Here is a 15,894-nt window from a genome sequence, read left to right on the forward strand (position 1 = left end):
ACTGCCTGAAAGCTGGACGCACACTCTGCAGCGGGTGCTTTTAAATGTAAGTTATTGCTAAATACAGCGACCCCCTGAGTTCAGTGCGCCCCCCTTCGAGTCAGCGCCCAGTGCGGCCGCACCAGTCGCACCGCCCTAAAGCTCGCCCTGTGCGACACTTAAGCAAAGTGGAAAATTATAATTCGGTGAAATGATCATATAAGTAGCTAAACATAGAACATGAAATCGGGCGTTGCAGTTCATCTTCAGACAATGCCGCATAACGTCAAATAGTTGTGCTACTACATGCTTGAAAGCATTAATGCACCTAGGAAGTGAGAATAGTGCAACAAATGACTTACGATAAGAATACTGGATATAACCTTTGGATGCTCTGAAACGTAAGCAAATGCTATAACCAGATTCGAACTGTAGAAAACTACTGTGAAAAGGGGTAACAGAGTTGTTGTCACGTGATGGCGAATGTGAGTGTCACCATAGGTCTCCTGGGTGAACAGGGGCGTAGCTTGGTCAGTAAGATTGGGGGGTGTGTGAGCTTCAGATTTTCCAACAACCACACTGGCATACAATGCTAAACTACATTATACAGCAAGAAGGCCACATGAGAGGGGCTTAAGGTGCAGTGGAAATGGAGAGTAATGTGGACTGGCAGGTGTACTAAGTGAGAGAAAACACAATTTTTCGTAAAATAACCATCATTTGTGTCGACTTTCAAAACAGAGGGAGAGGGTGTGTGCTTTTTTCGTCAGTGTGCATGTAAAAATTGCTGGAGATATCTGACAGACTCCTCATCATACCCGACAGAAAGCACCTGTACCCAACTATCTACCACAAAATAAATGTATTAGGGCATGTAACATCCCAAACACGCCTCCGGTGGGTGACGTGACTAGCGGAATGGTGACCGCAGCAGTCATCTTGGTAGAAACAAGTATTCTTTTCTACTGGTACATAATAGGGATCTGAGTTTTGTTTAACATGAATTGATTAATGCTTGATCAATATATGTTTCTTACCGCTGGTTTCTTTTTTAGATGCAGTTTACGTGGCTCTAACCTGGGTTGTTTGATTGTGGCTTTTCGCACCTCGTTTCTCTGCACATTTTCCACTTTTCATTGCAAGTTTTTCAGACTCCTCTATTGCTGATGAATGTTTAAGTAAAGCAAGCAATATGGGAAAAGTCCAACATACACCAGGACCTAATTTGTGCATGAATGAATGAATTAATTATATGGAGCGCTCTGTGAACTGAATCATCTCAAGGCTCTTCCTGGTAGGTGGACTGTACAAAGCAATTATGGCAGATCTGTTTTTTTCACAAGGCCAGGTGATTTGTTTTTTAGGTCGAGCCTGGCGGCAGCGCGCAAGCACTGCTCACTCTGAGAGACATGCTGTATTAGGGTATGTTGGTGAAGCGTCTCCCACTCTCCGCCCATATTTGTAATTGGCTTTGTGTCATTGTCCTTAAATGGTGGTTTCTGATTCGTAAATGGGCTTGTTAGTCCCACCTTGGTACCGACTTGTCTCCATTTGTTACGGCCCATAACGATTGGACCTTTTACTTGGCTGGTTACACGGCCTGCTTTATCTAGGGGGCGAGCACTATTTTTGTTATTGCCACTGATGGGGAGAATGGCGGGTGCTTTTTGGAGAATCTGCATAATGATCGCGGCGCCCGCTTTAGGGACACGGCGATCATTTTCAATTTTATTCATTTTTCAAGTTGAGCGCAGCGTCCACTTCTGAGACACCGCGCAATGTTTCAATTTTTTTTTTTTTACTTTCATAGTGAGCACAGTGCCTGCTTCAGGGACACCGCGCTGTTTGTTTATTTATTTTTTATTTGTTTACTTTATAACGGAGCGCGGCGCCACTTCAAGGACACCGCGCTCTGTTTCTTTCTTTATTTTTTAACTTTAACATTGGGCGCGGCGCCCGCTTCAAGGACACTGCGCTCAGTGTTAAAGTTAAAAAAAAAAGAAGAAACCAAGCGCGGTGTCTTTGAAGCGGTGCCGCGCTCAGCATTAAAGTTAAACAAACATTTGCAATGAAATAGATCTCGCATCTACGCGAGTTTAAGCTATTGGCATTGCCATTTATAATGCCAATAGCTTAAACTCACGTAAATGCGAGACCTATTGCATTGCAAATGCTTGTTGTAGATGCTGGCGGGACTGCAAAGCACTGCAAAAGGTTTGTTGGATTGGAAGGAAGGACTTTAGCAAAAGAGCACAGGAAGCATCAAGCGGTGTACTGTTGTGTTGTGCGGGTGAGATGTTTCGAGACAATTCGCACATGAAGCAGAAGCAGGGGATATTTTAAACCAGCTCCTTTTGCATTTGTTTTATGAGAATGACTCATACTCAAGTCCACTGAAAATATTCAATTCTCCATCTTTTTCGCATAGTTGAGGATTTGATGCATTTTCAACATAATCCATCATCTGCTGCATAACTGCAAATTTTAACAACAAAAAACCTTGTTTTTGGTCAAACGGTTTACAAGTTGCTAAAATCGTAGCAATATGTGTTTCCACACGTTGGAAGACCCTTCGCAAAGGTTAACAGGTCATCATTCAATTGAATATTTATGTATTTGGTTGTTAAACAGGTACTAATAAGGTGAAATATTTGCCCAGACAGTATTACTATGTGGAAAAATGACAAAATAATAAAGCATTATTATATAACAAAAGTGCTGTATTGTGGTGCATAACTTGGCTTTTCCTGCTGAATAATTTAGTCAATACTGCCGTATAATTTGGTGCTACCCTGCCGCATAATTCCAGTGTCCCTGTTCATACTGCTGGAGTCTAAGCGGGTGCCTTTTTCGTGCGGTTAGCTTCTGTTGGTGTCCCCTGCACTTATCTCTGGCATCAACATTTACTTTTCCTGAACAAACGTGGAACAAGAGTAAGACCGACCAAGGCAGAAAAGGGAGAAAGAATGAGGAGGAAAATGAGAAGGAAACACCTACAAATGTAGGGTTTTGGAAGAAAGAGGCTTGCGGTGGAATCAAGACTAGGCCGCATTGGTATTGACAACCCCTGCATTATGCAGCGCCTGTTTTAAGAATATATCTTGGCTACTGCGTGTTTTTTTTTTTTTAAACAAATAAAGCAACGATTTCGGCTGGTGCGCAGGGTTTCTTGGATATTGGTATCTGCTTCGACAGGGCGCTGTCCGGAGCCCTGTAATGATTTCAGGGTTACACAGACGGTGTCCGCAAATTTCCTGCTAGCGTCCACTCATGGTCGACGCTCATGGAACCTTCGGAAACAGTCTACTCCGATATCACGGCAGCCCGAGGAATTTGCCGTAGTTATAGGTGTTTCCTTTGAAGTTAGGGCCACCTTGGACAACAAGGTTCATTCACATCAAGTTTTACCTTAAAAGTTTTAGAAAAAAACCCTAATAATGAAACGCCACAAGGGGGCAGTAGTGGACAATATATTAGTAAAACGTCTCCCCCTGTAAAATGGAAATACTGCAAAACGAAGGGAACCGAGTATTAGAGGGACTCGGAACGTAATGTACTTGTTGAGCGATATTAACGGGTCCTTTAACTCATGCGAACCAGACACGACGGCGCGCCGAGTGCTCTTCAGCCACCCGTGTAGAGGCAACACTCGGATGAATGAATATTGCATGAGCGTCCTTCACCCTAAACTGCTGGCTGCACCTGCAGCAGCAGGCACCGATACAGCACCGGAGACAATATGTTTTATGGCTTTCCTTTATCCTTGTGCAGGACTCGGAGAAATGCATCGCCTTGCTAGGAGACCTGCTCTAGGTGAAAAAGAGATAAAGGACACCCGCAGGGGTGGCTCCTGCGCTACTGCCTTAAGCAGCTAAGAAAGGAAAAAATAAAATGATAATAACGTAATGTTATTATCATTTTACTTTGTCTGCTTGCTGCGGCAGCTTTGCGTGACAGGGCGGGGCTGTAGGGGAGGAATGGTAGAACCCTCTCGGCCGCCCAAAACAGTCATGCGCACTTTCCCCTGTTCTCCATGCAGGCTGCATTACCGCCCAGGCCCCCCAGTCCCTGGCTGAGCGCCATATCACGGCGCTCAGAACAATCACAACCCTGCGTTGCATCGATGTGATTGGTCAGGGGAGCCTGGCTGAGCTTCCTGTTCCCAGTCCAAGGAGTAGGGCAGGAGCAGAGACGCAGGACCCGGCAGCAAGGTAAGTGTTTATTTTCTATTTTTTACATTGTGACTCCCCGCCGCCCACAAGCAGTGCCGGCCGCCACTGTGTAGATGGGTTTGTGTCGTTCCAAACATAGTGCCACAGCCATTTAGCAATGATCCGGAGGTGAGGGTCCCAAGGCCTACCCTAGCCTCTGTGACATGGAGTGATCACCTTCATCCTGCAGTCATTTTACTTAAGGCTCTTCAATGGAGAACACATTTAAGAAGTGTCACCATACATCTTAGTAGCCAGAGGCCTGTTGGGTGCATCGGCAGCCACTGGGTGGTGTTTGTACCGTCATCTGTTCTAGAGATGATATACAGTCTGTGGACGCCATTACAGGGGCTGCTGTTTCCCAACTCCTGGCAAGCTCCTGTTTACTGTAGGAGTTGAAATGATGAGTCTGGTGGTATTTATTACATCCAGTAATTATCATGTGCCGCAAATACTTCACCCCATTTTGGCTGGCCAAAGCTTTCGGAATTTAACATTGGAACAATATGAAGTATTTACAGTATTGTATGCATTTTGGTGCAGTAAACAACGCATTCCACAAGTTAATATGAAACGTTTCTGATTCATTTTTTAAGAGCGAGCAGTCACTGCCTGCTCTTAAGAAAGGTTTTTGCTGCCAATCACAGAGGGGACCCCTTCATGTTTGAGACTGGCTTACCAGCTACTTGAAGTTGGCGGTAAACAGCGATTGTTTTGTAACCGCATTCCGGTCGTATAACAATCGTACATCCCCTTGCGACACGCTATCAGGAGGGACGCCCTTGTTGCGCCCCTTCCTAATAGCAACTCACAAACCCTATTTTGTGAGTTGGTAATAGGTTACCAACTCGCAAAATAGGGTTTGTACATAGTAAAATAGATTTTACCGGTCACACTCGGCCCACTGGGCCATTTGCGACCGGTAAAATGCGTCGTAAATCTGGGCCTTGGGATTCTTATTTTTTTTTTTAAATGGAAAAAGTCAGGAGCCGACTTCAATACTTTAAGCAGCACAGCCTAGGGGCCCTTGTGCGACTCTGCACTCTGTGTGAAAGTACCTGTGAGTACCAAACATACCTAATAAATATCACGTAGAGCAACTGCAGACCCTATATTCTACACAAACAAGACACTCTTTTCAAGAACACTACTCCTCTCCCAAAAGACATTTTGGAGGACACCACTTTCAAAGTTCTGCACTTTCCTTTTAGAAATCGTTGTCAGAAAATTGTAAACAATACAGTTTGTGCTCAACACACACCTTTCAGGAAACCGAGCGAGGCCGGGTGGATTTGTTTCTGCTCTAAGCAGCACTGGCTGGCTTTCCTGGAAATAACTAGTGCCGAAGGTAAAACGGAAAGGGAGTCTGATATGAAGGAGCTGGGATTCAAGGGTTGGATAATGGGACCGCATCACAGGGATCTTGCCACTACTTCAAAGCAATGATTGTTTGAAAACGTAGTCTTACAAGGATCTCATGTTGACACTGATGGGCTCAAAGTGAGGCTCATACCCCCAGTGAAAGCCGACCGGCATTTGAATCTCAGGCAAACATTTCATATTGGCCTGTGGAACATAGCACGTTACCACGCGTGCTATTACCACGCAGTTGGTTACAACGCGGTCGTTACAATGACCGCGTTGTTACCACGCGTGGCTTTATATCGCAAGGCGTTTCTATGACTTGCGCTAGGTGGTGCGCTGGACTTGGAATAGTATAAATTACTATTCCTACTCCAGTTAGCGCAACCGCAGGGAAGGTGTTGGATTTAAAATCCAACACATTTCCAGGTGTTGCACGCCACATAGTGCAAGTGGTAAAAACGCCTTGCGATGTAAAGCCACGCGTGGTAACACGGTCATTGTAACAACTGCATTGTTACCTACCTGCGTGGTAATTGCAGCGTTGTAAACGCTGTTTCCCCAGCCTTAGTATCCGGATTGGTAAAAAAAAAGTCCAGCAAAGGCAACATGAACCCTTTTATGCTACATCCTGAGAACTGTTGGGGGTAACATGGACTTCTAAATAAAATTCTTACATGCTCATTCTGCAATTTTTCACCAGCCGTCTGCATTTCTGATGGACCCGAATTTAATGGCATATACTTGTATATGGTAGTCACAAATTGGCATCTCGCATCCATTTCCGTTCATCTATGCGTGATTAGCGTATGCCTTGTGTACACTGCAGATGCTTAAGATAGGACATTTCACAAACATGCTTATTTTTTACAGGTTGCAGCTAGTTCATTAATTTGTTCCTTTTTTCGAATGCATGCCACTCTTCCAACACTCTTCCTGTAAATACTCACTTGGTTTATGCACTTTATCACTCTTACTGAAATGCTTAGGCTCGGTCCATTCAGATGTAAGTTAGGTGCTGAAGAAGCGTGGCAAGTGCACTTTAAAAGATTTCTGACTGTAAGTGGGAAGCAAATTTGTGTTGCGTGCCCTTGGCCATATTTCCTAAATGTCATCCCTTGCGACACCCACCTCGTTAGGTCTACAGCCATTCTAGTCTGCATCTGCTAAGCAGTAATACTGTAATTATGTATTGTGGAATATACTCATGCACCCACATCATATGTGTATGCTTCATACTGCATGCATTTTTAGCTATGTGAATTGTGTGTATTTCAGGCACTCGTATATAACTTGCAAGCAAAAGTATTGTTATGCCCAGCCAAATACTGGCAAACTTCAGCCAACAACACATTAGGAGACACGATGATGTAAACTTTTCCATCATATTTTTTTTACTTCTTTTCACCCTTTCAATGTCTTCTGATGTTTAACGTATTAATGAACTTGCAGAGCTCCCACAAGCCATCGGCTTCTAGTCCTCATGAGAAACTAGCGTACTAATGCATCATGGCACTTGCTGTATACTGTTTGTGTTTTTACGACTCGTTCTGTCTGTGTTCCACGACCAGCCTGTGTTGGTCAGGAGGGCATGTTATTTTTAATAAATTCTTGATAACTTGTGAAAATATTATCATTTACATTTCTGATTTGTAACGATAGAATCCTTAAATTAGCCCCTGACAAACTGCCGCCTATTGTCATGTGTAGAGATCAACTCCTGTTCAATAGACCTATTTTACTGGCCAAAGAAAGGACACAGACACGGAACCTTCAGCACTAGGAAGCCTCACCACAATCTTGGTATCCCGGATGGTGTTCTCAGGAATGGTCACCCAGTACCCCGGCCGCTCCCACTGTGGAGGCTGGTTGAGGACATTGGTGATGCTGACAGTAAGTTCCACGGAGCTGCTGCGATTTCCGCCATCGGTCGCTATGATGTATCGGTTGATCTGAGATGTCTACAAACCAACAAGAGAGGAAGAACTTTCAGGTGAGAGGGGAAGCAAGGACTGGCCATGCGTGAAGAGGATTGAGGGACACATTCCCACCTCATGTTTCTGGTCGGAAGATCTGCTGGGCCTCACCTGTGAGATGGGCTGGCTCACGTACACCCAGCCGGTGCTGGGGTTAATCTGGAGGTACTCTGGTTGCTGCTGCGACAAGGAGTATGTGATGGCCGCGTTCACCCCTTGGTCATCATCGAGGGCTGCAGCTCGCAGGAAGCTGGTGCCAACTGGTGTATCTTCACGGAGAAAGTCTTTAAAGAAGATAAGATAACATCATTTAACTTCACGTTTGTATCACATATATATATATATATTTTTAGAGTTTTATATAGCGCGGACTAGACTCGAGGATATCAGTTATCAGAGCGCTCTACATGAGCACCAGTTTCGTTATAGATGGACACATTCATTTTTTTGTTAGGCATGGGGAGATTTGCTCAGAATAACAGGATGTTGAGCGGCGGTTCTGAGACTCGAACCCGGTTCCCCAGGTCGACCGCTCTAGCCGTAAGTCTACACCCTCTCCCCAACATCTGTATCTTCACCTCAATGGATTGCACAGGGTTAATTTTTAGAGGGGTTCGTTCATTCGATTTGGCCAAAGCGAGGCATCAACGTTAAGGCTGCCCCATCTCAGGACTGGTAGAGAAGAGGCCACGTCTATTAAACTGGGGCAATTCTGCGGATTGTCAGAATGAGTCGTTGAAAATGTGCAGCACTGATGTACTAAGGCACATGAGAAAGTCCACTGCTTAACGCCGTGCTTTGCCATGCTGTTGAGAGAGGGTCTTTGGGGAAAAGAGTTAATAAGAAAAGACTTGAAAATGGACTATTCACTTCCCTATGCTGTTTCTAATGATGTACAATACCAGGATTGAAAATGCTGAATGGTCAATAGTCATTTTGTGAGGTGCACGTTCTATTAGTTGAAGCGCCTCATCCTAAGGAGAGCGGGGTTTATGCCATACATTGCCCCATTGTGGTGAAATCTTGATTCTGGGTCTAGAGGCCCATCAACAAAATACCGCCTCTTCAGCAACTCTGAAGATAAGACACTAGTATATATATGTGTGGTTGAAGTATGTAATATTACTTCTGCATTTATCTATAAAAAGCCTTCAAAATTACTCTACTTCTACCACAAAATTGAAATAAACATTATCAAACAGAGAACATCTTTTAAAATATGCGTTCCTGGGATAAAGAGTAAGATGAGCAGTTTTCTTTAGAAATGAGTGGTCATTCACTTGACAACATATTTTTAATAGTACACAATTTAATAATTTGGTGTTTGAATGTGGCTTATCTTATATCATATTATAAACCAGTCATGTAATTCATCATAAATATGTTCTCTATGTAGAGAATACTTATGTTCTTTTGTAAATATTTATCTGGCACAGGAGAGGAGATGTTTCATGTTATACATTTGCTAAAGGAATGCCGGCATCATTTTTGTATATGCTCCAGAATGCTTTAATCTCGCCTCCCCATCAAGAAGGAAGTTCACTGCCATCAATGGCAGGTAATACTCACTTGAACATACTGCTGCTGAGACATGGGCATCTTTGGGCCGGTTCACCTAACATTCCACAAGTGCAAACTGAATGTGCATGCACAGATGTACAGTCATGGGCACTGGTCCTTCTACAGTGCTTGCACCTACCATCTCCCACATAGTGATGCATAAAGGGTGAAAGTGCACACAAAGGGACTGATGCTCAAAGGGAGCAGCAGGAAACGTAACCACTGGGTAAGTGTGGAACTTGTGCACTACTGTGTACGATGCTCTGACCCTCTTAGGGCAAAATGCATATGTAAGGGTGGGAAAAAGTAGATTTACATAGGCCAACTTCCACTATGGCTGCAGAAATCGTGCAATCATAAATCTAGACTTGGAGTGAATGAGTGGGCATCTCAATTAACGGGTTTAAAAAAATGGGAACTAACATTAGAACTATGACCCTGACTTATTTCAGGGTGGACGGTCCACCGTTCTGCCATGGGAACCAAGTAAATTATTACTCTGTCCCCATGACTGAGAGGCCAACTCCCTAATTTATAGATGACCGTCAAACAGGCTGTCATTTATGAAGGCATTGCCATGAACCGCCTTTGCAGAGGTTCCCGTCAATGCATTTTATTCCGTGCTACAGGGCTCAATCAATAGGATGCAGCCCTGTAGCAGAGAGTATTCTTTTATTCTAACAAAAAGAAAATCCCGAAACAGATTTTTTTTTTGAAAGAAAAAAAGTAATGAGTGCCTTGCCGTGGGAGTCTTCTTCTACCATGGTGGGGTGAGCATTAGTCCTATTTCACTGTGTCTCACCGCCAGGTTTTGCCTGGCGGTGGAAGATCATAAAAAATGGCTACATGTCAGTCCATCTAAATTAGGCGGGCGGAGACGTAGCCATTTCTCTAACGGCCCTTACTCCCTAGGGCCGTCAGTAAAGTTTAGCCACAGCGGAGATGAGTAGTCTCCACCATGGCCAAACTGAAGGCCGGCCGGCATAAAGATTGGGTGGGCGGACCCCTATGTTGGTGAGGAGTGCGAAGGAGTTCCCTTCCCGCCAACATATAAATCGGGCCCTACAGGAATTCCAAGGGAGGCAAAACATTAGCCATGGGAAGGCCATGCATAGCTAATAATTAGGCCTGAGCAGTAAATTCCGTTCCGTTCGCGGAATTTGCGGAATTTGGGTAATTTCGCGTTACGCGGAGAACGCGAAATTGCCCAAAAATCTGCGTTCCGCGACTTCGCGAAATTTTTTGCTTGTTCGCGTTCTCATTATGCGTGTTCGCGAGATATTTCACCCCGAGCACGCAAACAGCGATCGCGAACAGGAAAAAAGTATCGCGAACAAGCAATTCCGCGTGTTCGCGGAATTTCTGCGTGTTCGCGGAGATTTTTTACCGTTTCGCGGAGATTTGCGTAACGCGATTACGCAAATTCCGCCCACCCCTACTAATAATAGTCACAAATCTGCGACCCTGCAATGCTGTAAACCTCCAGTGCAGACTTAAGACTTTTGTAAAGAATCACACCGACAGTTTGTAGGTTGTTTGCACTAGGTCTAGGGCTCAGGGGGCTGGTAGTTACTAGTCCACTGGATTGTACTATCAGTATGGGTTCCTGAGTGTTGATATTTTCATCAAAATTACATTTTAAATTAGATTCCCACAAAAAGTTTAAATTGTATAACACTGATCATATGAAATTACGAATATGATATAAACATTATTATCGTAGATTTTGACCAATTTATTTAGAATTATAATAATTTAAACAGGCAATTGTTTTTGTACATTGATGTTTTTTTGTTTTATGTTTGGAAAGGTGAAGAGAACCTTTGTACAAAATTCAGTTGGATGATTACAGGTCTTTTATTGATTTAGTCACAGATATTGCATTGTGTGACATCTTCGTACCACCTCAAAGTCATAGTTTGAGTAGCTCCTGGTGAGAAGAGAAGCCACCTTTCTTGGGCCGCCGCCATTTTGGCATTCACAGCTTTGATCATCTCTGCTCCAAACGTTGCTCACTGCAGGATGCTCAATAAAGGGGTGAGCTCATCCATGTCACTCAGGATTGTAAGAGCACAGGAATACTCGAGCGCGCCTGCTGTCAGTGGGCGGGGGCTGATATCCGCCTAAATGAACCACTCTAGCCTTGATTTATTTCTAGCCAGTGGTACTATCTAGAGCAGGCTGGCGGTGGGGGTGGTGTTAGTTTTAAATATAGAAACGCATCCCACATACTGCAGAGGAGTGCACTGAAACCTGTTGACAACAGACTCCCAGTCACTAAAGTATTTCACTTCCCACTTAGAATTTATGATTTTAGATTGAAATGGTGGACTTGCTGTACTGTGTAGACGCTCTATGTGGCTTTGGCCAATACTGTACTATCAAAATGTACTTTAGAAATGCCCATGCCAAATCTCTTTCACTCACTTCAGCCACTCACCTAATGGTGCGCTGCACTGCCTGATTGTGCACAGTGAGAAAAGTGCACACACAAACATTCTGCCGATGAGCACAGGGAAAGAAAAGTAATCAGAGGAAACATTAACCAAAGTCATTCACTTGTGGAGCGTGCATTTATCAGGGCGGTCTGGTCCAAATATAGGTCAATACTCATTCTCAAAGGGTTTCTCCGTTATTATGCACATTCACAGCAAACCACACCTGCGCCATTTCAAGATGGTGCATTAGAAAGGGAATGGTACACAGGGGATCACTCAGAGCCAAGTCTGCTGTCAGCTGCCTAGTACCAAAATCAAGGGGAGAGGATATGGCCGTACGGCCAGAACTGCCGACTTTGGAACTGGGGAACCAGGTTCGAGTCTCGGGGTCGGCTCAGCATCCAGTGATTATGGGGAAATCGCGTAATCTCCCCGTGCCTACTAAAAAATGATCTTGTAATGTAACTGGTGCTCATGTACAGCGCTGCAATACCTTTGGGTCGAGTTTGCGCTATATAAATCTGCAAAAAAGAAGAAAAAAACGAGCTACCGCCAGGACAGGCATGATCCCTGTTCCTCAGTATTTATCTTGACCCCTTGTAAAGCGGAAATAAATACTTTTGTATCTGGGTAATTTTGGCAATGGGCTCCTTCAGGGTGATTACCAAGAGTGCGACTTTTGCGCCACAGTGTAGTGCACAGAAGTAGCCACTCAATGTTCACTAGGGAGACATCTATGTAACCCCCTAGCAGAGCGCCTGGAACTCTCAAAACCAGCAATACCCCTTGAAGGTCAGGCAGCCGCATGTATTGTGCCCCTCTTTGTGATTTGACCCCTTTACATGTGTATATTTCTGAATTGAGACGTACAAGGTGCTAACGAGTGGCTTTCACCACTGTGACAGAAGCACACACCTTACACTTTCTCCCTTAGCAAAAATAATAGGTAAAAAACATAGTAGCATTCGGTTTTGTTACTCAAGAGCTGAAACAGGACAGATGCATAGCTATTAATCGTGGATTTGGCCCACTAGCCCATCCTGTCTTCCCATTTCCATCCATCTTGCAAGAGTGTAGACTGGATTCCCCTTTGGAGTTGTCTTTCCCCTAATCTCTGAATAGCCCCTCTGTCTGTCATGTGCTTTTTTAACTACTGCACTAACTATCACTCTTACTAGAAAGTGTTTACTAGAAAGTGTTTCCATGCGTTTACCTCTATTTTAGGTAAGCTACTACTGAGCCTCCGCCCCAAGATTTGCATTTCATTACTCCTACTTCAATATCAGCTATGTCGAGGTCAAAGCAATGTTAATAACCAACCTCACCACAACTGGGTTTACAATAAGCAACTTGCAATATACCGGCTGGGCAAGGACGCCTGGAAATAGTTGCATTGTTAGTGTACTAGCCAGTGGCGGCTCGTTCGCTATGTACAAGAAACACAAAGAGTCCCTACCACAACAAATTCAATTTTGAAGTTCTACACATTGCTAATGCTTAGGGGGAAGTAACAAGTCATTATAATAATATTCAATACTAATAAGTCAGTATAACACAGAGAACTAATCACACACTTATTAAAGCATATACAATTTATTCCACAATAATACATAATCAGAGTTAAAAACATTTCATATTAAAATACAATTAAACAATTACAAGAAAACTGAAACGTCGACCCTGCGTTTCGGGGGATGAATAATCGTTCACCTTCTTCAGGACAGTTTTCTAAAAGTTTAGGACGTAGCTAGTATTTAATTTCACTAGGCTTTCCGATGAAGCAATTTGCTTTCACAATCAGGGATTGAAGATGTCCCACTTATTTAAAACCTTAATATAAATACCGAACAATGTTGGTTGTGTTTGTTCGTGCCACCGTTCTATTATGATTGTAAGTAAAATCAGAAGTGCAAATACACATTTGTAACACCAGTTGATGAGCCGTGGTTGGGTACACAGATCTTAGTACCAAAATCTACCCCATTTTTTAAAAATTAGGGCTAATCGGCTTATGTAATTGCTGTGATGAACGTGCATCCAGTAGTTTAAAAATCTATTAAAATCAAGACGGCCTCCTTGCACGTAACGAACAGCTTCCGGGTCAGGATACACTTTAATAAGTGTGTGATTAGTTCTCTGTGTTATACTGACTTATTAGCATTGAATATTATTATAATGACTTGTTACTTCCCCCTAAGCATTAGCAATGTGTAGAAGTTCAAAATTGAATTTGTTGTAGTAAGGACTCTTTGTGTTTCTTGTACATATTGACCCTGTCCCAGATTGGATCTCAAGGGTACCTCCCTGTTTTTTCTCTACGGCTCATTCGCTATGGCAGAGGAACGTCACCCCACTGCTTTTAAGCACTGCAAATGAAGGAATCATAAAATGATAATAACTTTGAGTTATTATCATTTTATGTTTCCGTGCTGCTTTGTGGGGGGGGTGGGCGGGGCTGCTCTGCTCTAAAAAATAAGTGTTAATATAAAAAAAAAATTACATTACGACTTCCCCCGCCTTTGCCTCCCCCTGCGCCCTCCCCGCCACCCGCGAGCCGTGCCGGCCGCCACTGGTACTAGCTACAGCCCTGTAAATAAATCTAATGGTTACAATTCACAAAATGTCCACAGGAAAATACCTACATTAAGGACCGTATTATAGGTGGCCTGATGGCTTCCGACCCCTGTGCAAACCCGTTCGGGGAAGGTTCGGAATTATAAGTTATGCAAATGTTGGAATGTTGTCACACCTGGCAATAAAAGATGTGATAAATTCTGTTGAATTTTAGGTCATACCTGCTGGGAAAAATGCTTGGAAATTACTGGAACATGCAAGATTTTGTGCAAAAAGCACCACAATCCACATATTATTCCCCTTTCTTGGAGAAAACTTACAATAGAAGCTATTTATCACACCTGATAAATTCCTATACCTACAGTGTCATTGTATCCAAGCCACTTATGATGACGGATTTAAACTACATTTCTGAGTATCTTGGAATTCACAAAGGTTTTCAGTACTGTCATGAACTCCCAAGAATTGTTATGGGGTTCTTTGTGAATTAATGGTCACAACCTTATGTAACCATTTTCGCAAGTGCTGCACAGATACATTTGCAGTTTGAAACATTTTGTTTCTTTCTCTAGGCAGGACATATTTTTTCCCCCTGGAGAAACAATTACCCCCAATTTTTCAGAGGTGGCTCCCTTTTTTTCATTGTTAAAGTGGACTTACTACTGAGCTCGACAAGTGTATATGTGCAAAGCAGCAGTGGCCCGTCCCCTGCCAAAGTGGCGGGGTGGGCTGGAGGAGGGAGCTGGGGAGGGAGGGGGTGGGGGGTAAGGTGTCAGAGGACAACATACAAATAAAAGAAATAAAAATAACCTACCTGATCGCCACCGCCTCCACCGTCTGCTCCATCGCGTACTTCCTGCTTCTGGGACAGGCTCCCAGACTGCACTACAGCCAATCATGACAGTGCATGAAAGCAGCGTCAGGATTGGACTGCGCGCTGGGACTTTGCGCTCCCAGGCAGACTGGGAGCCTGTGCCTGCTTTCTCCAGTCCCAGCAACGCAGCTGGGGCTGGAGAAAGCTTCATTGCGCATGATGCGGGCTGGCCAAACCCTCATGCGCTGTGAAGGGACAAGGGGTGCACTACTATTCCCCCACTACAGGGTCACACTCGTCAGGGTACTAGTGGCGGGTCCAGGGGGATTAAAAGAAAACAATAATAAAACAGGTTTAAAACCTGTTTTATATGCGGGTGATGGCAGTGGGGAAGAGCTCCACCGCCCTAATGGAGGGGCCGCTGCTGGTGCAAAGGTCTATGAATACCCACAAATTCGTGATCTCACAAGCTTTTACTGGTGCCTCTCCCAGGAATGCCAACAACCGAACCCTATGAGAATATTTATTCACGCTTGAAATTTGACCACACATACTTTTAGCATATGGATTAAATATCGAGCGAAATGCGGGTGAACCAAGGCTCCTCAAGATACCCTTTGGGGCACTTATATATAAAATAACAAATACAGGAATCAAACTATTGGAGGTGATAGAGATACACAGTCTTAATCCTTCAAATTATTTCACCAACAAATCTCTTTGTTCTTAGAAGAGTCTGTGTAGTAAATCAGTTATGAATCTACCAATCAGCGGAAAGATCTGCTTTTCATATTTCAGTTGCTATTGACACAGCCATCTCGTGTTTTGCGGATCAACCTGTTCCTCAACGCAAAACAACCCAAATACCCCTATTTCCACTTTGAAGACAGGTGATGCTCCAAGTATAAGTTATGTATCCACTATTTCTTTTCTTGTTAGTTCCCTTATTTACATCCCCTAATCAGGTTAGTAAACAGGAA

General features: G+C 43.8%; 1 protein-coding gene across 1 annotated transcript in view; it reads right to left on the reverse strand.

Moving 5' to 3' along the window:
• Window positions 1-15,894, reverse strand: part of LOC146831027 (neural-cadherin-like) — a 473,840-nt gene that overhangs the window by 147,325 nt on the left and 310,621 nt on the right. Inside the window, exons 11-12 of the mRNA XM_085605228.1 lie at window positions 7,640-7,812; window positions 7,346-7,513 (exon numbers count right to left, since the gene is read on the reverse strand). Coding sequence (XP_085461354.1) covers window positions 7,346-7,513; window positions 7,640-7,812 — 341 coding nt within the window. The remainder of the gene's footprint in view (window positions 1-7,345; window positions 7,514-7,639; window positions 7,813-15,894) is intronic.

The sequence above is a fragment of the Triturus cristatus genome, chromosome 5_1, assembly GCF_964204655.1.
Source record: "Triturus cristatus chromosome 5_1, aTriCri1.1, whole genome shotgun sequence".
Taxonomy (NCBI): Eukaryota; Metazoa; Chordata; class Amphibia; order Caudata; family Salamandridae; genus Triturus; species Triturus cristatus.